The 26769-nt window shown below is 53.6% G+C and overlaps 13 protein-coding genes across 13 annotated transcripts; 4 read left to right on the forward strand and 9 right to left on the reverse strand.

The window, feature by feature from the left end:
- Positions 1-923: 923 nt before the first annotated feature.
- LTS14_005364 (uncharacterized protein) lies at positions 924-2120 on the forward strand (the record flags this gene model as incomplete). Its single annotated transcript, XM_064838062.1, has 2 exons — positions 924-1944; positions 1999-2120. The coding sequence occupies 2 exons, from the start codon at positions 924-926 to the stop codon at positions 2118-2120; spliced, it is 1143 nt and encodes a 380-aa protein (XP_064694147.1).
- A 1396-nt stretch (positions 2121-3516) lies between these two features.
- On the reverse strand, positions 3517-4937 carry cys12 (Cysteine synthase 2; the record flags this gene model as incomplete). The annotated part of the gene is made up of 2 exons (XM_064838063.1): positions 3517-4306; positions 4357-4937. The coding sequence occupies 2 exons, from the start codon at positions 4935-4937 to the stop codon at positions 3517-3519; spliced, it is 1371 nt and encodes a 456-aa protein (XP_064694148.1).
- A 193-nt stretch (positions 4938-5130) lies between these two features.
- LTS14_005366 (uncharacterized protein) lies at positions 5131-6695 on the forward strand (the record flags this gene model as incomplete). The annotated part of the gene is made up of 2 exons (XM_064838064.1): positions 5131-5146; positions 5281-6695. 2 exons carry the CDS (start codon positions 5131-5133, stop codon positions 6693-6695), a joined length of 1431 nt encoding a protein of 476 aa, XP_064694149.1.
- Positions 6696-7341: 646 nt separating this feature from the next.
- LTS14_005367 (uncharacterized protein) lies at positions 7342-8014 on the reverse strand (the record flags this gene model as incomplete). The annotated part of the gene is made up of 2 exons (XM_064838065.1): positions 7342-7905; positions 7955-8014. 2 exons carry the CDS (start codon positions 8012-8014, stop codon positions 7342-7344), a joined length of 624 nt encoding a protein of 207 aa, XP_064694150.1.
- Positions 8015-8173: 159 nt separating this feature from the next.
- On the reverse strand, positions 8174-9847 carry LTS14_005368 (uncharacterized protein; the record flags this gene model as incomplete). The annotated part of the gene is made up of 2 exons (XM_064838066.1): positions 8174-9650; positions 9813-9847. 2 exons carry the CDS (start codon positions 9845-9847, stop codon positions 8174-8176), a joined length of 1512 nt encoding a protein of 503 aa, XP_064694151.1.
- A 307-nt stretch (positions 9848-10154) lies between these two features.
- CHS3_2 (Chitin synthase, class 3) lies at positions 10155-14234 on the reverse strand (the record flags this gene model as incomplete). Its single annotated transcript, XM_064838067.1, has 2 exons — positions 10155-10666; positions 10724-14234. 2 exons carry the CDS (start codon positions 14232-14234, stop codon positions 10155-10157), a joined length of 4023 nt encoding a protein of 1340 aa, XP_064694152.1.
- Positions 14235-15987: 1753 nt separating this feature from the next.
- CHS4 (Chitin synthase 4) lies at positions 15988-18086 on the forward strand (the record flags this gene model as incomplete). The annotated part of the gene is made up of 2 exons (XM_064838068.1): positions 15988-17749; positions 17842-18086. The coding sequence occupies 2 exons, from the start codon at positions 15988-15990 to the stop codon at positions 18084-18086; spliced, it is 2007 nt and encodes a 668-aa protein (XP_064694153.1).
- A 688-nt stretch (positions 18087-18774) lies between these two features.
- Positions 18775-19062, reverse strand: LTS14_005371 (uncharacterized protein; the record flags this gene model as incomplete). The annotated part of the gene is made up of 1 exon (XM_064838069.1): positions 18775-19062. One exon carries the CDS (start codon positions 19060-19062, stop codon positions 18775-18777), a length of 288 nt encoding a protein of 95 aa, XP_064694154.1.
- Positions 19063-19182: 120 nt separating this feature from the next.
- Positions 19183-20229, reverse strand: LTS14_005372 (uncharacterized protein; the record flags this gene model as incomplete). Its single annotated transcript, XM_064838070.1, has 1 exon — positions 19183-20229. The coding sequence occupies one exon, from the start codon at positions 20227-20229 to the stop codon at positions 19183-19185; it is 1047 nt and encodes a 348-aa protein (XP_064694155.1).
- A 353-nt stretch (positions 20230-20582) lies between these two features.
- LTS14_005373 (uncharacterized protein) lies at positions 20583-21126 on the reverse strand (the record flags this gene model as incomplete). Its single annotated transcript, XM_064838071.1, has 2 exons — positions 20583-20914; positions 20970-21126. The coding sequence occupies 2 exons, from the start codon at positions 21124-21126 to the stop codon at positions 20583-20585; spliced, it is 489 nt and encodes a 162-aa protein (XP_064694156.1).
- A 490-nt stretch (positions 21127-21616) lies between these two features.
- Positions 21617-22501, reverse strand: CAP2 (F-actin-capping protein subunit beta; the record flags this gene model as incomplete). The annotated part of the gene is made up of 2 exons (XM_064838072.1): positions 21617-22415; positions 22476-22501. 2 exons carry the CDS (start codon positions 22499-22501, stop codon positions 21617-21619), a joined length of 825 nt encoding a protein of 274 aa, XP_064694157.1.
- Positions 22502-23035: 534 nt separating this feature from the next.
- Positions 23036-24712, reverse strand: LTS14_005375 (uncharacterized protein; the record flags this gene model as incomplete). Its single annotated transcript, XM_064838073.1, has 1 exon — positions 23036-24712. The coding sequence occupies one exon, from the start codon at positions 24710-24712 to the stop codon at positions 23036-23038; it is 1677 nt and encodes a 558-aa protein (XP_064694158.1).
- Positions 24713-25082: 370 nt separating this feature from the next.
- On the forward strand, positions 25083-26408 carry LTS14_005376 (uncharacterized protein; the record flags this gene model as incomplete). The annotated part of the gene is made up of 1 exon (XM_064838074.1): positions 25083-26408. One exon carries the CDS (start codon positions 25083-25085, stop codon positions 26406-26408), a length of 1326 nt encoding a protein of 441 aa, XP_064694159.1.
- Between the last annotated feature and the right edge of the window lie 361 nt (positions 26409-26769).

The following is a 26769-nucleotide window of genomic DNA, read 5'->3' on the forward strand; positions in this document are numbered from 1 at the left end:
CATCAGTCGCTAGCAGTTTTGGGCCGGCGCCGGCACTATGACAGAGGGGCGTCGAGACGGAGAGAGACGACATCGTCACATCGGGTTAGTCACGAAAAGAGGTAGGGATGCCGCTCGATGTCCACTCCCCCACATCTGCTATGTTTCATGACAAGGCCCGGGATGGCGTCGACCGGAGAAAGCCAGTGACGACGCAGGGTTCAGGCAGGAAGCGCCACCCGCTGCACGAGCTGCACACAATCGACGTCAGTGTCAAGTGGAGATGCAAATGCTCATCGACCTCCCATTACCCTGCATACGTCGACTTGCCTACTTATTTTATATGGAAAGCAATCCCCTTCATGTTCAAAGATCTGCATTCTGATCCACATAAGATATTCACTCTCCATCCACACAGAGTGCACGCTATCTCGGCCCTCAGACACAGTCCTGAAGTTGCGTTTCCGGAGACCGCACATCATTGCTTTCTCTGTCGAAAGTACTGCACATCACCTCCATTCCGACACAAGCGCAGCAGCACAGCCGCTTCGACGTGTACCGGCAAACCACCGGTCCCTGGCCTACCTTTGAAACGCCTTGTCGACCTGCCATCTTTGACTTCGGCCCACGAACCGGTGCTCTAGTTGCATACCGATCATTTCGCTATCCGGTCGCAGCACATCTCTTTCCTCCAGGTACTAGCGAACTCCAGGATCGACATTCGACGAGCTCTATTTGGTCTACACAGCACGGGCACACCCAGGCACAACCTGAAGGCACACTTAAGCTCGCTGATCCCGCCTATCCTCCACGATAGATCGTCTCTCCACGTTCACAAGCTCTTGCCATTGTTGTTGATCACTGTCAAACAACGTGTCAGAGTCTGATACTGGAACATCATACCTTGAGACCCACAATACCGAAACTCGTTCTCATCATTCACAATGGCAGCCATGGCCGTCGACACTAGACAACAACAGGCACCATTCCACAGCATGGGCTATGACAGCGCAATGCGATACCAACCGCCTGCCTTTACGAACCCTTGGGTGTCCGCGCCTGCTTCTACACACGGCCAGATGTACGCCACATCGTTGCCAGCATCGGCAATGCCATCAGACGTAAAGCATTACGCCTCGCCGACACCCAATGTTTCAAACGCCTACACCAGCAGTGGTCTTACTGCGCCGTCTCTGGCAACAGGTATGCTTCCCTTGGACCCGGACCTCATGGACCACTCGGGCTTACAGTTTGCACAAGACATGAGCGCTCCAAGACCATACGGTGCACCTTACGCTACATCAGCTGCGCCACCAACCAGTACTTACGCACCTACGTCAGCACCTCAGTACACTCCATCGTATGGCTATCAACTTGACCGACGAACATCGCATCCGTCAGTAGCCTCCAATATGCTCCTGGACAACTTTGATGTTCAGCGACAACGCCAGAGCTCGCATATTGACTATACCGACAGGATGCATCACGTTACTGAGGCAGACCGTCAAGGTTTCAGCGATGCTGTAGAGGCCAGTCGCGGTATGGTGGCAATGAGCCAGTCCGACATAACCCCACGAAACATTTATGGTCCCATAAATGGCTCGACATCTAGCCGCACCAGCTCCATCGACTCATACGGCTTTCCATCATCGCACTCGGCACATTCCTCGATCTCGACACCCGGAAGCTACTATGGCTATGCCAGCTCGGTCAGCGATGCTGCATCGGTCGCCGATTATAGTTCAGCTAGCGAGTCCATCGACATGCCCAGCTCGCGGACATTACCACGACCAAACGGCCTGCTTGGCGGTACACTTCCACCTGCACCGCAGTCGATGATGGGCCAGTTCAGCTCCAAGGTCTCTTCGAGCTCGCAGAAGAAGCACAAGTGCAAGATTTGCGACAAGAGGTTTACACGACCAAGCTCGCTCCAGACACACATGTACAGCCACACGGGTGAGAAGCGTAAGTTGGGTCTTCGAGTATTTGACGTTTTACAGCGACTAACAAATTTTTCAGCATTCGCCTGCGACGTTGATGGCTGTGGCCGTCACTTCTCGGTTGTCTCGAACCTGCGACGACACCGAAAGGTCCACCGTGGAGAAGGTTCAGACCATCCTTCTCCAGACGATGATGAGTAAACAGATCGTCAAACAGATCGACAAACAGATCGACAACGATATGACACTACAGCATCTTCTTTCACAAGATGTATGGATGACCACTTCTTCTTACGCCGGCGTCTGGGACATTATAAACATTCGACACTCGATCGCTACTTCACTTGATACCCCAATTTATGCGACGGCTTTTCGGAAGGCAAACGGGATGATTTGCAAGGCGTTTCAGGCGTTGCTATTCACTCCAGTGGCAAGAGCGCTAGACTTGCGTGCGAGGAGACATTGTATGATATGGCATAGAGAACTTGATAGTCTAAAAGCTGGGTCTGCTAGAAAATAGGCAGTATGACCTGTAAACCATCTACTCTCGCTATGTGAAGTAGTCTACCACAGTTAACGAATCTGAGCCAAATCCCCATTTCCACTCCACACTTCATCCTTTCTACTTACAACTCATTACTGCTTGACTTCATGGCTTCCAGCATCACGAACAACACAGGCCGAGGCACTTTTGTCGTAGTAGTCACACACACCACTCAAGCCAACCGCCATACGCTCAGGAGCCCAAAAGACGCCCAATCCCCAAGTCGTCCGCAAACTCTCGTCAGTGGCTTACAAGGATCCGAGGTCCCTGATCAGCAGAATCTGGCATGACGAGCTTGTCCGCCAATCACCGCTTCAGCCTCATATCCGGGACTTTTCACGCAGGGTGATGTTACATCCGGGAGCGAGGACCCTGAGTTCACGACAAGTCGCTTCGTTAGCATTGCAACGTCAGGTCAAATTTGGGAAGGTGATCGGCTATACGGCAGTGGTACTTTTTGTCTCAGGGTCGCCGTCGGGGGACCACTTCTTGTTCCGTTATACGTGCCCATAATCCGTGGTTGGCGGTGAGGCTCTTGTCCTATCTCGCTTGTGCTACACTTTACATTCTCGTCAGCATCATGGCAAAACGTGCCTCAGGTTGTACAGTTTACGTCATCGACATCATCACCACACCCTCTTCTTCATCGAAAGACATGGGGCCGATTCCCACGATCGATGGAATTGATTGTTTGACGATGACGAATAGTGTCTGTTGACCAGAGATAGCATTGTCGGTACTAGTACGATGACAAGACCCTTGTCTCCAGCACGAGAGGTGGGTCTCTTAATTCATCTCGACCAAAACTATCTGTTCCGCGCCTTCGTATATCGCTACGACTTGAGCTATGCCAAAACATACAAATTGATATGGAGCTTTCTTGGTATGTTAGATAGAGCTGAGTCACGTGATCCCCCTCTGTGCGAGTGCGTGGGAGCAAGCCCATATCTTCCGCTGTCTGCCATGCCCCAACAAATTTTGGAGTTGTCCCTTGCATTGGTCACTTTATATCGGTGCGAGCGCGATCTGGGATTGAGGTACTGTTTTCATTCACTATGTTTGAGCACCAAGTATATCGTCAAGGGTATACTCGACGTCCGCATCTCCGATATTGCCAGCCTCCTTCCAGAACTTGCTCAGATGACGAGTCCCACTATCACAAAGCACAGTTACAACACGTTCACCCTTCCCCATGCTACGAGCAGTTACTGCAGCAGCGACACAATTCACAGCACTGCTAGCACCGACGAACAACCCTTCTTTCTCCACTAGCCAGCGAGCCATTTTCATAGCTTGCTCGTCAGTAACTTTGACCGCATCGTCGATCAACTCCATCCCAGCCGAGAAGTTCTGCGTCACTCGATTGATGCCGATGCCTTCGACAATGCTGTCCACCTGGTGGCGACGTCTTGTGCCCTCTGCTTCGGTCGAGGAGAACATAACACCATACTTGATCTTATTGTAGAGCCCTGAACCTTGCGGATCAGCCAGGATGACCTGCATATCGGGCATGAGAGGTTTCAGTGCTAGTGCGACTCCAGAAATGGTTCCACCTGTCCCGGCTCCCGCGACGAAAGCATCTACACGCCCATTGGTCTGGGCGTAGATTTCTGGGCCAGTGGTGTTTTGGTGAGCCATGTAGTTTGCGGTGTTCTCGAATTGATCTGCGAAGAAGCCTCGTCCGGGTCGGTCAGGGTCGTCGGTGTGCTCTTGTGCACGTCGTCGCGCAAGATTGACGAATTGCTCTTGGTCTACTATCGAAGCTGGCTTCACTCGTTCAACAGTTGCGCCGAGCTTCAGAAGTAGATCCGATTTCTCAGCTGCCTGGTCGTTGGGCATGCAGCTTTTCCATGTCAGCTTATTAGTATGGTCGGATTAAGATTTGATACGCACATATAAGCTTTATATCCCCGTGCTCTGCATACCGCAGCTAGCGAGATACCGGTAGAGCCGACCGTCCCCTCGTAGATGGTGTCGCCTCTGTCAGGCACGAGCAGACCCTCCTCCTCAGCCAACTTGATCATCGACAAAGCCACTCGATCTTTCGGCGAGTTCCCAGCACCATTGAGAAGTTCGGCTTTGGCCAAAATCTCGCAGCCTGTGGCATCGCTTAAAAACTTGAGCTTGATCAGTGGCGTGTTGCCAATGAGACCTTCGATGCCTACGGCGATTTTTCCGCCATCCAAATCGCGAGTCCTTCGACTGTCGTCCTTGTCAGCTATGACGTGTGACTTATCCTTGGTATGGTCTTCCAGATGGACGAAATCTGGGTGGCCAGGCGGAGGGTATGGGATGTTCTTGCCACGAAGCTGTCTCAAGCGACGCAGATAAGATGCTTCGAGGTCCGGGTAGAGGTCCTTGAAGGTAAGAGTGAGCAATATACCGAGCAGGAAACCACCAGTCGAAGTGACTTTGCCTTTGTTATCGAGTATGCGGGTCCATATTGAGGTGAAGGAGTCGGAGAAGATACCCATTCTAAGTCGTTACCGAATGCATCGTCTATCTAGTTGCGATGATGTGTGCGGCATGCTCGCTGCATTAACATGGAGCTACTGGTCCTAGACATCTAGAAGCGTGGTGTTGATGGCAATTCGTGATCGACGAGTCCATATGGCTGGTCTGTGCGTCAAGCTTCTGCATTGAGCTTCACCTCCGTAAGCTCCGCATATGTGCTCGCGTAGTGGTAAGTAGTTTGTGTATATCGTGCGCATGCCAGTCTGGCCGTCAGCTACATGGACTCTCGGGCTGTGACCAGACTTTTCCGACAACTCGCATCTCATCGGTTCTGCACTTCTCCTAAACATGCAGCTGTGTCAGTTGCGGTGGAGCAATGCCGCCAGCAGAGTGGGCAACGATATACACGCCAGCAGCCGGAGAAGAAGCCAAAGACAACTGTAGAGAGCAATTGGCAGCAACGGACCGATCACTTCCCTCTCAACAAGTCCGAAGACTTCAAGCGGTACCCAACCGTAACATCAGATGGATTGCGCAGTAGGAAAGAACGGCCGAGGCGGGCAAAGATGTTGATGCGTGACTTCATCGAGGACAGCTTGTACAATCCGCACTATGGCTACTTCAGCAAGAATGTGACCATCTTCTCACCTGGCGCACCTTTCGACTTTAACCGCATACCAGACGAACCAGAATTCAACCGCTTGCTGGGCGAGCGTTACAGCCAGTTTGAAGATGAGCTAGACAAGGAACAATTCAGGGAGGATAGACAGCTCTGGCACACTCCCACTGAGCTGTTTCGACCGTTCTACGGTGAAGCAATAGCACGGTATATGGTTGCGAATTACAAGCTTACGCTATATCCATATCATGATCTCGTGATCTACGAAGTGGGAGCTGGCAACGGCACCCTGATGCTCAATATTCTGGATTATATTCGACGAGTAGACCCCGAGGTGTACGCGAGAACAAGGTATCGCATCATCGAGGTCAGCTCGGCGCTTGCAAAGCTTCAGGACCATGGACTATATGCTTCTGCTGCGAGTAGAGGCCACAGTGACAAGGTTGAGATCATCAACAAATCGGTCTTCGACTGGGATACATATGTTCCGGAACCATGCTTCTTCTTGGCCATGGAAGTCTTCGACAACTTCGCGCATGATGTCGTTCGATACGACCCTGATACAGAACAGCCAATGCAAGGGTCTGTGCTCATCGATGCCGACGGCGACTTTTACGAGTTCTACGATCGCAACCTGGATCCAGTTGCAGCACGATATCTACGCGTTCGAGACGCAGCATGCCAAGACCGACAGTATGCTGGCCCACTACGGTCACCACCATGGCTGAGAAAGCTACGGCACAGTCTACCATTCGCACCGAACTTGACGTTACCCGAGTATCTGCCTACAAGACTCATGCAGTTCTTCCACATCCTTGGGACCAAATTCCCAGCGCATCGCCTCATCACTTCAGACTTCCACAGCTTACCTCAAGCGACCCCAGGCTACAATGCACCCGTCGTACAAACTCGTTATCAAAGACGCACGGTCCTGGTGACAACGCCGCTGGTGCAACAAGGCTACTTCGATATCCTGTTTCCGACCGACTTTGGTGTTATGGAGGATATATATCGTGCCATCACTGGACGATTGACGAGGGTGATGACGCATGAGGACTTCTTCCAGCGGTGGGCGGATGTTGAGGGGACGGAGATGTTGAGTGGGGAGAACGCCATGCTGGGGTGGTACAAGAATGCTAGTGTAATGGTCACTGTATAAGCATATCTGTTCATAGATTGTCATATGAGTGGTCAGCTCCATGTGCATCTTGTGTATGAGTAACGTGCTCCTGTGAACCTGCCGGTCTACTGGACGGCACCGTGACTTGCTGTGTGGGCTGCACGTCAAGTAGAAGTGCTGGGGCTGCCCATTCGATCATCAGCTTCAACAATTCCATCCGTCACACATGCTTTGATGCGGACCGATAGTGAATTAGACTTGCTATGAGCTTAGGCAAGCGCAATCATATTCGATTTCCCGCAGACCACTGATTAATACATTGAGTATCGTGTCTCGACAGTCACGGTCATAGTGTCGCTATCGTTGCAGGTATGTGCTTCTTACCCAAACCCTAACCCTAAGGACAACAGCTGCCTGTAGCACGCACTGGTGCAACTGCATATCAACGACTCGCCATCAACATGGGATAACACTCAACACGGTCAGAAGGAGCTGAATCGACCGTCGACCAAGAGCAGCCTTTCTGATTCGATAGAGAAGACCGTGGACGGGCTAGCTCTAGACTACTTGTCTTCACAAGCCATGTCGTAGGATGTCACAGTAGTAGCCCAGCGATACTCAGATGACACAAGAGACAAACAAGCGAGACAGATTCGATTCGATCCCTACTTTTCGAAGCAGCGACTCAAGTCTCCGGCTTCCCAGCTCCAGGCAGTTCTGCTAGACTTTCCTTCGCATCTCTGACACCTCCCCAGAATTCCTCACCATCTCGATCTTCTTTCGTATACGGCGGCAACCCAACATGCTTGTTGATCCAATTGAGCACGACTTTATGCCACACAAGACTATTCTCTGGCTTCAAAACCCAGTGATTCTCATCTGGAAATGTCAAGAACTCGCTCTCCACGCCTCGAGCTTGTAACACATTGAAGGCAGTCAAGCCTTCCGAGACAGTAAGTCGATAGTCGAGCTCGCTGTGAATGACTAGCTCGGGCGTCGACCATTGATCAAAGTGCTCGCTAGGATCCCACTTCTTCCAGTCTGACAGCGTCGAGGATCCAAAGTTGTTCTTTGCTTCTTTGCTGGCAGCTGAGAAGCCGGGGTCATACCATGGCGTGCCTCCGAGATCGTGGAAGGGGAAGTATAGCTCTTCGGTCGCGAGCATACCACCGGCGAACGTGGTAATGCCGTCGTGGCAGACGAGTGCTTTGAACTTGCGACCAAGGTCGTGACCCTGAATCCAGTTCATCTGGAACAATATTAGCACCATTCGAGCGATCTTGTCTGTGTAGACATACCATATAACCACCGTAGCTCGCTCCAAGCGCTACCGCGTTCTCATTATCTGCTTCGGGCATGTTCTTTCCCACCCACTCAAAGCAATTCACGATATCTTGGTACGGGTCACCACCCCAATTGCCACGGATAGCATCACAAAACTTTTGTCCATACCCTGTACTGCCAGTAGGATTCGGCGCAACCACAATATAGCCCTGCTCTGCAAACACTGCAGGATTTCATCGTGTTGACCAGCTGTCTCCCCAGCTGCCCTGAGGTCCTCCATGAATTAGATATGCGACGGGATACTTCTTGCCAGACTTGAATGTGCTGGGCTTCACCACGATGGAGTGTACTTCCTTGTTAATCTTTGGGTTGCTGGCGGGTGTCCAGATAGTGGACACTTGCCTTGAGTCTAGGCCAAGTCCGTTGCGGCTCGCCAGATGCGAGTGAGACCAGACCTCAGACACTGCACTGCCTGTCTGTGTAGCATCTACGATCTTGTACCAGCTGCTCTCCACAATAGAGCTGCCTGAGATGAAGATCTTGCCATCCGCAAGCCGCTTGAAGTCTCCCACGTAGCCGGTATCCGTTAACTTTCTGACGCCTGTGTTCTCTAGGCTGATCTCGAAAAGCTTGCCATGACCCGTGTCCTCCGCGGTCGCGAGTATCGATCTGCTATCGGCCGAAAACGCAATGGCGCTGGGACTACGTGACCAGAAGCTGTCTTTGCTTTGCGCGTCAAGATCTTCCCCTCCAAGTCTTTGCACACGAGTCCCAGTGGTTCCAGTCTGTATGTCTCGCATCACGAACACCCAGTTCTGATCAGCCTCATAGCCCGCGCCGTGCATCATCAGGAAGGCAGCACCACTGCCATCAGGGTTCCAAACAGGCGAGCTAGCCGCGCCATGGAAATCATCTACCGGGATCTTCTCCAGTTCCAGCGAATTCGACCCAGTCCACGATGTGATCTTCAGAATGTAAACATTACATTTCGTGTTCAGAGCAGGGTTAAGCTCCGGGTCTTTCGCCACGAAAATGATGCCCTGTCGTCCTACATCGAAGTGATCGCCACCTCCGAACGGCGGGATGGGACACTCCAAGCCTGTATCTTTCAGTGCGTTATGAAGTTCGGAAAGTGCGTACTTCCCGCCGGATCCACGGCTGAGCTTGCCATACCATAACGAGTTCTTGTCCTTCCCTTTCCACTGATCCCAGTGTCTCACATACAAGCTCGAGTACAATCGCCCCGTGGACTGCGTCTTCTTGCTAGGCTGCTCAGAAGTCCAGAGACAACCATCCGGACCTGTAGGAGCACTAACCACAATCGCCACATCATGCGAACCCTCGATTGGCGTGATCTTGAGGTTACTAGCCGCTGCCTGGATTGTTCCGGCTTCGTGCTGACGGACAGAAGTGACCAAGCTATCAGCCTTCACGCTCAACACGCAGACTTTAGTGGTGCCATCCTTTCCAGCCTGCAGACAAACGAAGCTCTCGTCATCGAGCCAATTGAAGTCTGAAAGGTTGTCGTCTTCGGCAACGGTCTGCGCCTCTCCAGTAGCTACTTCGAGTAATTGAACTACAACCGCCTTTTTGTGCGTGGAGAAGTCGTAGGACGATTGGGAGTAGAGTACTTTCGTGCCCGAAGGATTGGGGACTCCAGCTGAGCGGCGAGGCGCTGAGAGTAGCACCTCTGGTGTGAACTTCATTCCTCTGATAACCATTGTAAGATTCGTGGAGAGTGGAAAGACTCAAAGATCCTGATGTTGGGAGCAATGGCAGCAGGGACAAGAGTGGGAAGCATATACTCTAAGCATGACTTTCCTGAATAGGAAGGTGAGGTAAGCGGGTGGAGCTAGCTAAACACTGCCCTACATGATGAGGATGTACTGACTGCCCCCTTCAGACATAGGTACGAGACTGACATGCACCGCAGACTGGACATTCATAGGAGAGACCTCGGCCAAGATGAGACGACCGCATTGAAGTCGTGATTACCATTACGCAAGGGAAAGCAACCGCTATGGAACACATCTGCAAACCCCCAAATCCTCGCAATGCATCTGGACCCCGAAAACGCCAGAAGCCACCCACAGTGCCCAGCCCTTTTTTTTCAAGCGACATACGCTCGCAAGCAGAAATCGCTATACACCATCGTCTCGCTTCTACTCTTGGCCAACATCCATTCAGTCTCGACTCCCACCACACGCGCTTCCTTCAAGGATAATCCTGATACTCCATCACCGAATACCCAAGATTACTCGGCTTCCTCTCATGCCCACCCCCATACGTACTAGCCATCTGGGACGGACTGGAAGACCTATACGTCCCCACGCCCCCACTCCCACCACCACCCCCAACATTCCCGCCTCTCAACCTCCTCTCCTGCTCAAAATCGCCCCATCTCTTCATAGTAATCTGACTACTATCAAACTCTCCCTCGCCCCCATGCCCACTCTTATCCTTCTTAACCTCGCTCGCCACGGTGCCAGCCGTCTGTCGCGTGTCGCCCCAGCTGAAATCGTCAAAGTGCCAATAGGCATAGGTCGGTAAGACGAAGTTCCAGATTGGTAAGGAGAGGAGGTAGATGAACATCCAGAGGACGTAAGATACCCGGTGAGCGGTGACGACGATGAGGACGGCGGGGAGACCGAGGATGAGTGCGAGGAGGACCAAGGGGATGACGGGGACGACGGTGTGGGTGATGGCTGCGTAGATTGCTCGGATGACTAGACGGGTCTATTAGTAACTGATTTGGATCCGGTTTGTTGACGGTTCAAACTTACTCAAGTAGATCGTAAAAGCGATAGCAGCCGGCAAAACCAACGTCCCAACCAACTGAATGAAAATAACAAACTGCATCGAGAAGCAGAAAGTTCCACAAAGATCCCTAACCAGAACCAGCTCCATAAGATTGTGCACAGTAGAATTGATCCACCGCCGCCTCTGACTCAACAACACCCTAAACTCATCCGGAACCGTGGTCTTGCAAACCGCCTGGGGAACAAAAACCTGCTTGCGCTTCGGGAACGTCTTCAGCATGAGCGTGGTCAGATACCGATCCTCGCCCAACAGCAGCAAGTTCTTCTTATGCAACGTATCCACCACGTTCTCCGAGTAATGCTCCACGATATCCGGGTTCGCGAGGATGGGGACCCAGTAGTTCTGGCCTCCCTTGGGCGTCTTGATGCGGTACATGCAAAAGCAACCGGGCAGACACGTGACACCACCAAATACAGACTCGAAAGATTTCTCTTGGTGGTGGGAGATGAAGTACTCGAACACCTGGATCATGGACACCCAGCTGGCAGTCTTGTTAGCGATCTTCGTCTCGCCGCACAACCCCATGATCTCCGGATCCTTGACCATGGCGCTGACCATATGCGTCATCGAGTCCGGGAAGACTTTCGTATCGGCGTCGACCATGAGACAGATTTCGTAGAAATCCGGCGAGATCCCCGTGATGTTCCAAATCCCGTTGAACATCTCATACTCCAGCTCCGTCATGCGCTCGTCGAACATGACTTTCTGGAGGAAGGACATGAGGATAATTTGGGAGTCGCGTTTGCCTCTGTTGCCGGGTTTGGCGGCGGTGGCCTCGGCGGGGGTGCCGCATTTCACCACCACCATCATGGGGACCCGCTGTTGTTTTTCCAGAGGGATGATGCTATCGTGGCCGTAGTCGTAGAAGCCGGAGTAGATCTTGGCCATGTTGTGGCGTTTGCTGCCGCTCGCCACGGCGACGTAGGAGAAGGGTTGGACGTCGGAGGGGGCGACGGCGTGGTCTTTCATCATGCCGAGACAGGCTTCGGGGGTGCTCATGGATTCGCCTTTGCCTTTTATCAAGCCGTCGCAGATTAGGAGGATGAGTTTGTGGCTGTTGGGGTAGTCGGTCATGGCGATGGAGTCGAGGGTGGTGCGGATACCGTCGGGGCCTTCGGAATAGGCTGTCACGAGACAGATGGCGTGGGCTAGTGGGTAGCCGAATGGTTGCCATTCTGGTGGAGGCTGTGGGACAACTGCTTCATGGATGAAGCCAGATGGCCCGCTTATGTCGGTCTCGGGTTGCATGACGCTGTTGTAGCGCTGGGTTGAGCTTACAGGCTGCGAGTCGAGCATGCTGTTTTGCCTGTCGGACACACTACCCTTTCCTGGTCCGCTATCGCTGTACCCGCCTTGCAGTGTCATCTCCGATCGATTGCTGCCGGAGTACATGGCTGGTGGCGCAGCGGCAGGCAGCAACCTAGCAGTGCTTTGCTGACTCGCCATAGTCGTAGGCTTTGGTCGATTTTTGCCCTCGCTTCGCTCAATAGCATAGGGGCTCGTAAATCTGGACGTCGTCGGCAGAAAGCTCGTACGCTTATTGTTGAAGCCACGATCGCTAACACCAGCATTAGATCCCGGATCCGTCATCTTGGGTGGAGCACGATAGATATCGTCTGTCCAGTCCTCGATCTGCTGCTGCCGCTTCCTCTTGTCGCTAGTCATGCTAGTCTTGTTGGCTGCAAACTTGCGGGACAAGAACCATTGAAAGACCAGCGCCAGGATGAACTTGATAGCAACCACGCCAAGAATGAAGATCAGGGACACGTAGAGCACGACCTTGGATGCGATGCAGCCGATGGTCATGGTATCGATGGAGCCGACCTTGACAATCTCTTGGAAGCACTCCGCCACCTGCTTGTTGTTTCCAGTGGAGAAAGCCAGAGTAGTATCGATGCCCTTGACAGCAGGATTGGTCCTGATGTCGTCAAACTGACTCGGCCATTGCACTTGAGTCTTGTTGAACCATTCCAGCAGATCCAGATCCAGCACATCACCATTATAAACCATCAGATTGCGGGAGCTATTCTTCACATCGTCCCAAGTAAAGAACACCTCACCAGAACTCTTCAGATCGTAGAAGTTCTGTCTCGCATTCTTCGAGGTATGGCATCCGTAGCCGAAGTAATAAGGAATCGTATCATTCGGCTTGGTCGAACCATCCTGGTTGAAGGTGTTGCACGGGAAATACCACGCCATGTTCCCATCGTTGTCGGTCGGCACATCTGACCCTTGCGCAGGCGTGATAAGCCCTTTACAAGCACCGTTGACATTCTGGAACAGGAAGCTGCCATCCTGCCCACCGTGCTGCTCATCCATGTCCCAAAGAACATTGCCGCCAGCAGCAATGCCTCGAGCCAGAGGGTGATGAGATCGAGTCAGGTCATATGCTCGGCCATTGAAAATCATGTACCCGGCACCGACTTTGTTGTTCCGTAGTCGAAGAGGTCCTCCAGCCGGGCAGACTGTTTCGGTGAAGCCGAAGGTCAGGTAGCCAACAAACAACATGATCATGAGGATGATGCTGATCAGGCCCATCTTCTCTCGCCATGCTCGCTGCTGTGATCGCTCTTTCTTCCCGAAGCAGCGCAGTAACGCACCCGGACACCAGAAAGTGACCAGATGACAGTAGGTGCCCCATAGCGTTGGAGTACCCGAGGCCTCCTGTATCTTTTGCCGCTTCCTCTCCTTAGCATTCTCTTCACGCTCTTTCTCTGTAGTCCGCCTCGTCAGCTTGTTCGGCTGCCTCTTGCTCTTGGTCCTTGTGGCAGCTGTATTGCCTCTCGATAATGTCTTCTCAACCTGTGGTGGCGAAGCATCCTTGACCGCGGTCGAGCCGGAGCTCAACGTGGACATGTCCTCCTCGAGCTGCGGATCACGGCCGGTGCTAGATGGCATGACATTGAGGTTCTGCGCCTGGGTATGCTTTCGGTAGTAGAAGTCCGGTGCATCAGGTCCATCATGTCGCCTCTCTGGCCGCACCAGACTCTTCTTCCGCGAGATATCGGTATGGTGCTTGTGGGTTGGGGTACCCGCCTCGAGCATCGGGTCCCGATCGCCGAGCATACCGCCAGGCGATGCAAGGCTGCCTGGTGTTGTCGGCGCAGGATCTAATATGACACGTCGCTCGATACCGCGTGACTTCTCTGGCGTCGGGCGAGAAGCAGTGTTGTATGCGGCAGAACTCCTCCTTCGCCCTTCCCCATGCGATTCTCGTCGCTCTTCACTGTAATGCCGTGTTCGATGACCACCACCGTTGCTGCTGCGACGATGCGGACGTGGTTCATAGCCGTCGCGCGAGTCATCGATGGCTGCACCGGAAGTGCGGCGAGTGCTGGAGTGGCGTCGTGTTGTTGATTCTCGGCGTGCGCCAGTCTGTGATGTTCTGCGATGTGTTCCAGACTGTCGTGAGTCTCTATGCCGGCGTGCTGATGTTGGCGAGGTGGGATCCACCCTGTAGGGATCGTACTCCATGATGAACGCGATTGTACGAGGCTAAGGCTGCATTCCAGGCCGGGCCGTGTCACGAGGCTGCGTCCTCTTTCCTTCTTCTCTTCGTTTCTGTCCTCCTCACAACAGCACTACAGCCTTGGTTGTACTGGCCGTAAGATCGTCTCAGGAGTCGCCCCAATGCTGTTGAAATCGGTACCTTACAGTTTCCCAATGCAGCAAAAACCAAGAACGCGCGGCGTCGCGGGCCTTTAGTCCAGATCAACCACAACCACAACAGAATATCGTGTATACACCACTCTCCCTGACAAGCGAACGACGTGATGGCAGGGGCAGTTGGGATAACGAATGTGAGACCGATGAGGTTGGTCGATACACCCTCGTGAGAACAAAGACAGGACGGGTAGTGTGAGGCAAATAATAGTGGTTGCTACGGGACAAAGTCAAAATCGACTCCTGGAAATAGAGGCTAGTTCAACCGGCAACGTGCATCTACCCGCTCTACCCTAGAACCAAAAACGATGGACCCCGCCATGCACAACAGACGAGATCAGACGAGAATAATCACGAGATGGTGGCGACATTGTTGCTATTCTTGCTCAGGCGATGAGGCCACCATCTCGCTATACCAATCTGAGTGTGTGCGTGTGTGTGTGTGCGAGCCTTGCTGGTCTTGGAAAGAGTTCTCCCTACCATCTCTCTCGACCTCCATCTTGAATCCGATTCTACACAAGTCTCCGCGCCCGGCCGACCGCCCCGTTTGAGCCACCCATCGATGCTCTGTAGACTGTGGCAACGAAAAGGAAGGAAGCCGCAGTATCCTTGAACAGCAAGCGCATTGATTGCTGCTGTGTCTGTGCAGTCTTCTTCTTACCGTACACGCCATCGCCAAGGCTGAGGGATCAGGAACGAACGTGTCCACGAGTCTCACGTCATTCGTTCGTGAGGCAGGTCAAACATACGAGTGGTTGTGTCTATGATGTGAGCAGGATGGGCATCTGTACATGCTTCCTTGTAGTTGTTCGGATGCACATGGGCCTGGTCTGCTCAACGCACACCCAGTGTCGAAACGCCCCTGTCGATGGAGAAGAGAATCGTCTTTGCTTTGATCCGGGAGCCGGCGGGCAAGGGGAGTACATACTTCCATGCGCGGCGCGTGTTCTTCAGAAAGGCAGATGGGACTCTGACCCTGCATGACACAGTAAATAGATCGAGAGCAAAGAAACTAGTCCTCCTATACGATGCTGTAGCTCGGATGTCGCGACAGCTAACCACATCGTCGCCTTCTTCTTCTTCTTCTTCTTCTTCTTAGTATTATATTTGCAGTATACACGGTTTACGACATCCTGCTCCATCATTACTATCATCGTTCTTAACAGTCATCCGTGGATTCCGTAGTGGCAGCCTTTTTGACTCCGAGCCATCTTGATCGTGGCGCCTTGAAGGTTGTGTAAATCTTGCTTGAGTCCATACTACAGTTCAAGTAAGTCAGATTGCCATGTGTCTTCTTTAAGCATCAATATCCCTCCGAGGCACTTATATCTGGAAGGTCCGAGTGAGTGCTAATGAGAGACAAAGAAGACCGCGGCATCACTTTAGGATCGCATAAGCAGCAAGAAACACATACAGAGCACCCTCGACCATTGCCTTTCATTCATTAACCATTAAATCGGGCCCTACGATACACCTATCCTTACACATCGGACGAGGGATTCTACGAGGGTCGACGAAACGTGTTGTGACAGTGGAGAGGGGAAAAGGTGCTTGAGGCGCCTAGATGGCGCAAATGGCAGAAGCCAGGCAGTTGCCGACTCCCGTGTCACCCGCACAAAGGACGTCGAGTATACGGCAAGTGGTGGAGGATGGCTCACCGCCGAGCGCTGGAAGGATGGGGCGGAAGCCAGTACCAGTACCAACTTTACAGCATCCCGAGGTACGGCTACAGGAGGCACCAGCGAGCCCCGTCAGCATCAGTCCACCACGGAGAGGAATACAAGAGCCCGAGACTGCGTCTATACGCGGGTATGTTGGGTATAACGAGGGCAGTCCGTCTGCTCGGCATGTTGGAACACCAGATTCGAGTCATGTGAGGGATAATGGTTCCATTTCGCTGCCTGTGAGGAGTCGAGAGTCGAGTGGACATATACAGTACCATGACGTCCAGCCGCACAGTCGAGCATCTTCAGCAAGTGGACCACCCAGGATTGAAGAGTTCGGACCAGAGTTACCGCCTCCGGTTGAGGAAGAGACACCGCAGTCACCCGGCTTGCACTACCACGGCTTTGACGATGCGCCGAGGAAGAAGCAGCCGCAGAACAGACAGTCGCAGATGACTGTGCGGTCGGTGGGGTCAAGTTCGAGCGGTGGTAACAGGAATTCCCAGCTACTGCAACCACAAGGACATGGTCTGCAGCGGCCAGCATCAGCATACACCCTTGGCTCGGAGCTACGAGGCCGCACGTTGTCTCCTCTAAGCGCAAATGGCTCAGATCAAGGCTCACCCAGAAGCTACGCAAGGGACGTGTCCAATTCAAGAAGGTCACCCAGCAGTAGACCAATGAGCTATATCGACCTGCTTAGCAACGTTCCATACAACCAGCAAATCGCACCCGGACCACAGATGAACAATGCCTCCCTTCAGAACCTCATCGGTAATGCAGCAAGTCTAGTCGACACGAAGAAGACCCTAGAAATGTACCGCGCCAATGTTAAGAAAACCAACGACGCCTCCGTCCAATACGAATTCGCCATTTTCATGATCAACGCCGCCAAAGAATGCATGCCAGGCAACGGGCTGGACCCAAGCCAACTAATCCAAGAAGCGAAACAAATCCTCCAGAAACTCGCCGACCGCGCCTACCCCTTCGCCCAATACTACCTAGGCGACGGCTACTTCTCCGGCCTCTTCAACAAAGACAAACCGGACCACGACAAAGCCTTCCCCCTCTTCATCGCCGCCTCCAAACACGGCCACGCCGAAGCCGGCTACCGCGCAGCCCTCTGCTACGAATTCGGCTGGGGCACCACCAAATCCTACCCCAAAGCCGTGCAATTCTACCGCAACGCGGCCTCGAAAAATCACCCGGGCGCCGCCACCCGACTAGGCCTCGCCTGCTTAAAAGGCGACATGGGTCTTTCCAAGGACAAATACAGAGAAGGTGTCAAATGGCTCAAACGCGCCCAGGAATCCGCCGACTTCCAATACAACACCGCCCCCTACGAACTCGGCCTCCTGCACCTCCAGGGCTTCGGCTCCGACATCTTCAAGGATGAAACCTACGCCGCACAGCTCCTCACGCAGTCCGCCGAGTTAGGGCATGTCCAGGCGAATTACATGATGGGCCAGGCGTATGAGAATGCGTTGTATAATTGTCCCAAGGATGCGGCGTTGAGCGTGCATTTTTATAATGGGGCGGCGACACGGGGGCATCCGGATGCGATGATGGCGCTGTGTGCTTGGTATATGGTTGGTGCGGAGCCGGTGATGGAGAAGGACGAGGCGGAGGCATGGGCCTGGGCGAGGCAGGCGGCTGATACTGGTAAGCGTTTTCCCACCCCCATCTCCTTCCACACCGAACTGTGGTGGGTTTGTTCTCCGTCAGGCTGACGTGGCTCTTTCTTGCTCGTGTAGGCTACGCCAAAGCCGAATACGCCGTCGGCTACTTCACCGAAATGGGCATCGGCTGTCGACGCGATCCGCTCGAGGCGAATATGTTGTATGTCAGTGCGGCGGACAAAGGTTATGAGCCGGCGAAGCAGCGGATAGCGATTATTCGAGCGGCGGCGTCGGGGGACTCGGGCGTGCCTATGAGCAAAGCCGATGCTAAGGTCGATGAGTTGGGTGGGAAGAAGAAGAAGATTTTGGGGATATTCTAAAGGGAGATTTATTGGGAGGGCCTTTGGAGGATTGCATCTGGAGGTGCGCATTTGGAGGACTGCATCTGGGAGAGACAGCAATTTCGAAAGTCTGCGCTTTTTTGGCAAGGTGTTCTTGTGTTCTGGTGGCTTCGATTGGGTTGGTGTTATATTGCATTGCATTGACTGCGGCCTGGAACTCCCTGGCAGAGCCGTTTTTTTGGTCGAGCCATGTTTTGGGTAAAAGTTTGCATGCGCCATTTACTGGCCGTGTGGGACGACTTCTAGGTAGCTTGGATCTAGTCGTGAATCTGTACAGTATCTACTCACCACTTTTGGCCAGTAGTGGCGTTCGTCTCGTTCACGCTGTACTTATCTCAAGGACTTGTAAGAGTCGCCATGGATCGCGAAGCAGTGTTCGCGATAACTAAAATACCTGGGGTTCGTATGGTGGTGATGCTGGTGGGGCGGTTCGCAGACAGTACCGAGCGCTGGTTCGAATGTAGTCAGACTGAGAGGCCAGTCTCGAGATTTGATGGCAGAATCGAAGCTTTAGGTAGCATTGGCTTCGCAGACGTATCGCGAGGCAACGCCTCTCGCACAGCCGTTGGAAGCAGAGCTCGGCTTCTTCCTTCTCGTCATCACGTCAAACCCCTCGATTGAACATATCAGGGTATCTACGACCACCGCCCCGAGGAGGAGGCCCAGCTCAAGCCCTTCTTGTAGCGGCTTCGGCGTCTTCCTGCAGATCTTTTGGCGTATGGCCCCAGTCGTTGAGGGATAAATGCCAGATATAATCGCCACCTTCTTGCTCCCGCATCCAGGCTACGAGCTCGATATTTGTGGCTGTGACGCTAGCTAGGTAGTGCAGGGGTGTGTTTCCGTAGATATCTGTAGCAGCGATTTGCTGGGGCCCTAGTTCTTGTATGAGATACATGCACATCGCTTTTTGCTTGGCGGACTCCTCGAATAGGTTTGGGTCTTGACCTAGCAGCATTTCAAAAGGGCCGGCAGGGAGAAGCTGGCAGACATCGTGGATGGAGGCGAGGATTTTGGGGCTGAGGAGCTGGATGCGCCAGACATCTTGTGGGAGACAGGCGATGTGTAACAAGGTGTGTCATATGGCGGTCGTAGGCACCATTGACATAGGAATGCCGAAGGATTGTAGTAGATCGAGCCGGTACCGAGCTGCTGCAAAGTGCAGTGTATGGATACCAAGGATAGGAGTGGTGACTGACAGGTCAGTGCCTGGATGGGACTTCAAAAGTGCACAAGCCTCTGGGATTCCTAGCAAGACCGCACATTGGATCGGTGTCAGAGCGTGAGATCCTATCACGATTGCCCTCGCGTTGACATCGAACCCGCGGTCCAGCAAGGCGCGGACAATGTCCATCTTTCCCGCCGCAATGGCTGTGTGAAGTGGTGTCGCCGTGCTTAGCTGAGGAGGCGATAAAGTACTCTCCTCAGGAAGCGAAGTCGCCATACGTCCCTCCTTCCAGAAAGTACAGTCCGCTCCAGCTTCCAAAACTTGATCGAGGATCGCAGGCGTCGTCCTCGTAGCCATGGTGACCGAGTGCATGACCGCTCCAAAGTGCGAGTAACTGAGGTATGTGCTGTGGGGTTCCGCCCAGAAGCGTGATCTGAACTGCCGCCGTCTCGCAAGTTCAGCAGAAGTCAGATATGGAGGGTCTGTCTGAGAAGGCACAGTGCCGACATCTTCTTTGTCTACTGGCGTGAAGTGGTTACATAGATCAGTGTGCTCGATGTTGATACAGACTCGGCGATAGCGTCGAGCGTGCTCTTTCAAGGACTCCGTATCGATTCCGTTGACATGCGCGCCGTGTCGTAGCAGGAGTCGTATGTTCTCCGACCGATGCATTTCGATGGCGCGGAGGATCGGAGTGATCCATTCGCCATTGTAGTTTTCACCACGGACTTGGTTGACGAGCCACTCCGATCGCTTTGCTTGTGATTGTGGATTTGGTCTTGTCAAGCGGGCCTCAAGGAATGACGAGCTCGCAAGGCCGGCTGCTGAGACGACTGGGCCTTCGCCATTTTCCGCTGGCTGAATAGCTCGGTCGGTGACGTTTACGGATTCGGGCAGACCACAAGCAGACCAAAGTATATCGGCGTCGTACTCTGATAAACCTTCCATCGAGGACATGGCGCCTGTCGTGACAGTGCACTGGCATCTAGAACGCTGGAGGTACTTGTGTCTGAGCTTATTGCGTAGCAAGATCGTCCTTCTTGGGAATGAAACCCGCATGCTTGAAAGCGCCAATCGATTGCTTGACTGACGTCAATTTCAGACGTTCCTGATCTTGGCGGTAAGCGAAGAGATAGCACAGCAACGGAGCCTCCCAAGTGGTTAAAGACCATTTCGATTCCGGAGACCACCCACGCGTGTGGCAGCGGTAGTGTGGTTGACAAATTGAGACCAGTCCGTCGGGTGTCCATACTTAATCTCCGGGTAGATATCGGGGTATGAGTCCTCGTCCTGTCCCGAGTCATAGTCATTCATGCCGACGACTCTGAAGCAACAGTAGTCTGTGTCGCAGAATCGCCACCAGTGTTAGGTTTACCGTCCTTAGAACGCTCTTCGTCCACGAACAGCTGCTCCCAGTATCTAGGCTCATAGCCATCCATAAGCTGCGTGAACTGCTGGCCAGCCTTGACCCAGCCCTTCACACCGCCTTCAAGCACCATGACTTGCATATCAGTGTCTTCAGCAGTATTCCGGACATGTTCCAGGAACCATCCAGCACAGCGAGGTCCACGTCCATTAGAAGAGCCGCAGGTGAAGACCACCCATTCGATATCGGCTTTGTAGCACAGTTCGTAGAGCATACCTGAGGCGAAATATGAGTAAAGAAATTCGGGCTGTTCGAGCAGAGATCTCCTTACCTCGATTCCACCAGAAGCCTTGAGCTGGGATGTTAAGACTACCTCTAATTGCTCCGCCTTCGTAGTCTGTTCGTCGAACATCAACGATAAGCATGCTGGCAATCTTCATGGACAGAATCATCATTGCTCGCCGCTGGGGCATCAAATCCGCCGTCATCTTGGGTTCTGGGAAGGCGGCGTGCCATGGCTGGTCTTGTGCTGCCATTGCAGATTTCTTACATAAAAGTGATGGTTGTGTTGAAACATAACTTTTTGATGGTGAGAACTGTTGATCGAGATGTCTTGGCAGAAGAAGTGGAGACTTGGTGAGGGTTCCAGACGTCTTCTCTTGAACGTTTCAACTGCGATCATGTTTAGGTTGATTCTATTTATTCGCATAGTACTATGCTTCCATCGCGACAACTTGTCAGCGACAACAACAATATGGAACTCGTCATGAATGCCATTGCGAAAGGAGCTTGGCCGAAGTCGATGCGTGGTGGAATTTCTGAAGCTCCCATAGCATCGCGAATGACTACAGTAGACCTGTGCTCCGTACATCGTGCATCGTGCATCATCGCCTTAGGTTGGCCATGAACTTCAAAGGACATAAGGAACAGAGGATAGACGGCATTACGCATCGATAGCCACTCATCTATAATCCTCCCTCATCGACCCATCTTATTAATAACATCCTTGTGCGCCTCCCTCTCCCTCCCCACCTCACTCAAAGGCTGTATACTCCTCAGATCCCCCACGACATCCTTGGCCTTGCCAAAGTAAACCTCCTGCAGCAGATTCCGCATCCGCGTCTCCATATCCTCCACCATGCGGCCAATATTCACCACATGCGACTGCTCGACCTCTGAATCCCGCAGTCCCAGCTGCAGATCCGACTGCGTCTGCCGTGTGAGGTTGCCCGCCAATTCCAGACTGTCCACCGCAGCCGACGACAAGCCCAAATCCAATATAACCGTAGACGTAAGCTTATAATGCGCCGACCGCTTCCCCGCCGCCTCCGTAACCTCAAGAACATGAATACTATCCCACCCCCCCTTCCCCACCCCCGCCGCCGTCTTCTTAAACAACACCACCCCAGCAAACCCCTCATCCAACGCCCACAAATACGCCGAGCTCACCCCGCCCTCATAATACAACTCGCGATAAACATCCACCCCCGCATTGACCGCCTCCTCCATCCTCCTCACCCTTCCCCCCGGGATCAAATCCGCCGCATCCTCGGGTTCTATCGGGGGCTCGAACTCGTTGCTCCAGGGGGAGCGGTACGAGGTGCCGTCGCGATTGTAGTCGCAGCAGAGGAAGTCGCGGCCGGTTTTCTTGCAGCGTTTGGATGTTAGGGCCACGTCGACGGAGGAGAGGAGGTCTTCTTCTAGGTCTGGGCGGAGGGAGATGAGGTTGGAGAGGTTTTGTTGGGTGCTGGAGGGGGGGAGGCGGCGGAGGAGGTCGCTGGGCTGGTTGTTAGGTTTTGTCCGGGGGTTTGTTTTGGGGGGGATCTGTTTGGCTTACAGGGCTGCGTCGAAGGGGTCTGCCATGGTTATGTGTAAAGGCTTGGGAGCTTGGTCTTGGTGAGTGGTCGTGAAGGTGTATTGATGGATGTTTACCCAATCGCAAGGCAAATTGCGGGGCAGTGCTTGGAGATGGGAGATTCTCTTGCCAGCTCGCCTTCACTTCTTCCCTTCTACACAAGCACGACTCATAATACTCATCATCTCGCCGTCAAGACAGCCCGTCGGTAACGCTCACGTATAGCCAGCAGTCCCTAATACATTGCCCTCGAGCGCTCCCTCGAGATTCGTCGAATGCTTGTAGATTGCATTGCCCCCCACACTCTCTGCTGGCTTTGTGCGCCAGAACAACTCGGTGAAGTCTTACTACGAATGACCGGGCGAAGCTGGCCCAGTACAGTCACACTACCGCACGACGCCCTGGTCTAGACGGACGACCTATCAAGCTTCCAGAATGCAAGAAGCTGATGGCATGGATGGTATATAGCCTTATATGAATCCACTCCACCCCTTCCCCCGCACTACTTCAGAAGAAGGCTCACGAGAACGTACAACAGTGGACTACAGCTCCTCATGCCCCCCTTCCTGCACGAACTGCTCCCCACCCTCTCCCTCTCCCCCTCCCTCCCCTCCATCCTCCGGGTTCAATCTCCCCGGATGCCGCAGCAACCGCTCATAATCCTCATCACTAATCTCCTCCATCTCAAACCCCATGCCCTCCGGCAACTGACCCTTCAATTTCTTCTTGAGCTGCTCATTCGCTTCCTCGTCCTCTGTCAAAGGCGTCCCACTCGCGACAGGAATAGGAGGTGCAGAGGGCTCCTCAAGCACCACCGGCTCAGCAGGGAGTGATTCCAGCGGCACGACCAGAGCATCCGGTAAAGAAGATTTCGCGACGTCGCCCATGCGGATGGCGTCGATCCAATCTTCGACTTCAGCTTGGGTGAAGGAGATTTTGGGGTAGTGTCTATACCAGCCTTGTTTGCCATTCACGGCTATCATTTCCACGCCTTCTGGTCGTAAAGCGAGTTTCGACCGGAGAGCAGCGGCTTGGCTGTTACTGGCTGGGAGCTGGTAGAAAGGGAAGAGATTCCGCTTCGCTTGTTCGTGCTTATGGTGGATTTCACTTAGACTAGCCACAACGCGTGCGACATTAGGATCTTCTAGCGATGAGGGTAAGAGGGCGAGGATACATGTTCCGGCTTTCGTATTGAGGCATTTCTGCTGAAGGGAGAGGCCGTCTGGGAGCGAGGAGATCGGAATGGCGGGCTCGGGGAGTTTAACGGGGACTTGAGTTTCGTCGTCCACCACGTTCGGACTCGGTGACTCGGTTGGATTGCTGGCATCCTCCAGGGTCTCACTCGTCTGGCTAGCTTTTGCTGATTGCGAGTCCTGGGATCTATGTGAAGCCGAAGCCTTGGAGAAAGCGGAAGAAGACTTGGTCGCTTTCGACTTATCACTCTTCGTCGAACTCTTCGCCGCGTTCTTCTGAGCAGGCGCCGGGTCCGGATTTGGCGTCCCAGCCCTGGACAAGAACTCCACCAGCGCAGACTTCTTCATGTCCCCCTCGTACTTCACCGGATCACCACCATCCGCAGGAATCAAAACCAAAGTAGGAAACTTGCCCACATCAAACACCTCCAGTGCTTCTTTCTCCTTCTTCCCAACCTGCGCAACATCTATCACACCCAAAAAGTCTACCGCCAAAGCCTTAAGCAACGCACTAATCGTCCCCTTCTCACTGAATAGAATAGCCTTACTCCTATCCCCCTCTAACCAATCCAGGTACTCCGCCCCCTTCAACCGCGCCACATGATTAGGAATCCTCTCCACAATCGCATCAACCATCGCCTTCGCCGTCCGTCCCCCCTGATACTCCTCCACACTCGGCCTCCCCACCTTCTTCCCAGGCCGGACAATCTTCAGCGTAGGAAACCCCTTCACCCCCATCGTGCCGCAGAAGGCTTTATTCTCCTCGGCATCGCAATTCACGGCTCCCACTTTCGCTAGACCGGAGAGGGATTTGGCGGCTTTTTCGAAGGCGGGCTGGAGGCTTTTGCAGTGGCCGCACCAGGGGGCGTAGAATTCTATGAGGGAGGTGTGGTTCGATTTCTCGATTTGGTCGCGGAAGGAACGACCGTCGATTTGGAGGACGGGGCTGTTTTTGCTGTAGAGGCCTTCTGCTAGCAGGGTGGTGGGGAGGAGGGCGAGGAGGGCGAGGGTGGTGGGGGAGAGCATTGTGGGAGGCGGTATTGGGTGTGATAGTGGAGTGGATGATCGAGGAATGTGTGAGGGGGTGAGGGGGTCACTCGATATATGTGCTCACTTTCATCTAACAGGCAAGTTGTCCTTTGCTTGTGCTTCATTTATAGATATCCAATGCACATGACAAGGGTCCAATAGCTTTCCCCGCGTTTTAGAACTACAGTAGCCACAGGCACAAGCCCCACCTGCCATGCTTATGCATCGGCTCGTGCCTTCCTTGTGCATGCGCCCGCAACTCAATCATCGTCATCAGATAGGCAATCGCTTGTCGCGAGAGGCAGCAACATAAAACTCGACAACTTCCACCACACCTCCTCCAGCCTCACCCGTCCCAACCACGACCATGGCCTCCCCACTCCCCACAAAGCTCAAAGCGGCGGGCCTTCAACCCTTCGCAAGCCGCGCCGGCCAACTAGAAAAGTACCGGCCAATCGCCTGGTACTGGATCTCCTACCACACCCTCCAGACCATCCTCTCCCGCCAACTCCACCTCGGCGACGAAGCCAGCCAGACCTACGCCCTAAAGCTCATGGACACACTGGAAACGTACAAAACCAACAACTCCCACAACGACGCCATCGTTGACGACGTCGCGGCGAAAGCATACATGGAGAATTTCGCCTTGGAAACATTCAATAAAGCTGATGCTCAGCAAAGGGACGGGAAGGTGGGGAAGGGGACGGTGGATACTTTCACCGCTGCTGCGACATTCATTGACGTCCTGGGGATTTGGGGCGCGGTGGACGAGGAGCTGGGGAAGAAGGGCAGGTTTGCCAAGTTTCATGCTGTGAGGATAGCCAAGGCTATCAAGGCCGGAGAGGATCCGAATGAGACGAACCCGATTGTTGAGGAGGAAGTGGAGGCTGTGCAGGGCCAGGTGGCGGATGAGAGGGAGGTGGAGAGGGAGTTGGACGAGATGGTTGGGTATAGAGCGCCTGCTGTGCAGGATGAGGTTGATGGCGTTGGTGCACACCACCAGATGGATACAAGTCACGTTCAGCACCCGCCACATCATAGTGGCAACAACCCGGACATCTCACCCATTGAGCCCGACCACGACAATCATGTAGCGAGACAAGCTTCGATAGGCGGTGGCTACTTCCCATCTGTCCCAAACGGAACATCAAACACAACACAAAATGAAATCTCAATGCCCGATTTCAGTACCGCCCCAGATCCTCCAGAACAGCATATTCCACACCAACAAGACAGCATGAGCAGCGCAGCCGAGGACTTCTACAGCTCCCATTCCGACGCTGTGCCAAAAACCCTCTCACCCTCAGACCAGCTGAACGCCAGCACCTCAACCACAACCGATCTAGGAGGACAAGGAGGAACCACACCAACCCCACCCTTCACATCCTCCGTCCCGACCCCAGCAGCCACAACACCCTTCAGTGCCGCCCCGCCTGCTGTCCAAACACCACAAACGTCGATACCTACTACCACACCAGGTAATTTCCACCCAAGTCAACAACACATTCGCACTCCCGTCGCTCCTCCTCCGCCAGCAGTGCCAAGACCAGCAGGCGGGTACAACACCGACGACGAAGCGGTGCTGGTGGCGCAGAAACATGCCAAGTGGGCTATCTCGGCGCTCAATTTCGAGGATGTCGAGACGGCAGTTAAGGAGTTGCGGATTGCACTCGGTGCACTGGGCGCGAGCTGAAAATTCGGCACTGAGATGAACAGCAAGACTCTCTAAAAAACCTACACTGGAATAACATGCAGTGGCCAAGGCTGAAGGACGACGTATGCCACCCCAACGGCAGCCAGGACAAGGCTCAGGAATCCTGGACTGCATCCACGCCACAGACTCTCGCTTGTAGGAGGCAAGAAATCCGGGTCTAGAATCGGGGTCCAACGCGCTGAGCCCGCCACGATGAGCGAACCCGACGATCGGATGGCGTCAATATTGTGCCACGGACCTCGTCGAGAAAGGCAGACACTGAGCACGCGTGCCACGATGGCAAAGGACGGGCAGTCAGCATGGGAAACTTCCGTGGTGTAGATCCAAGGCCATGCCAAAT

Source organism: Recurvomyces mirabilis (genome assembly GCF_035927965.1).
Source record: "Recurvomyces mirabilis strain CCFEE 5264 chromosome Unknown scaffold_13, whole genome shotgun sequence".
Lineage (NCBI taxonomy): Eukaryota > Fungi > Ascomycota > Dothideomycetes > Mycosphaerellales > Teratosphaeriaceae > Recurvomyces > Recurvomyces mirabilis.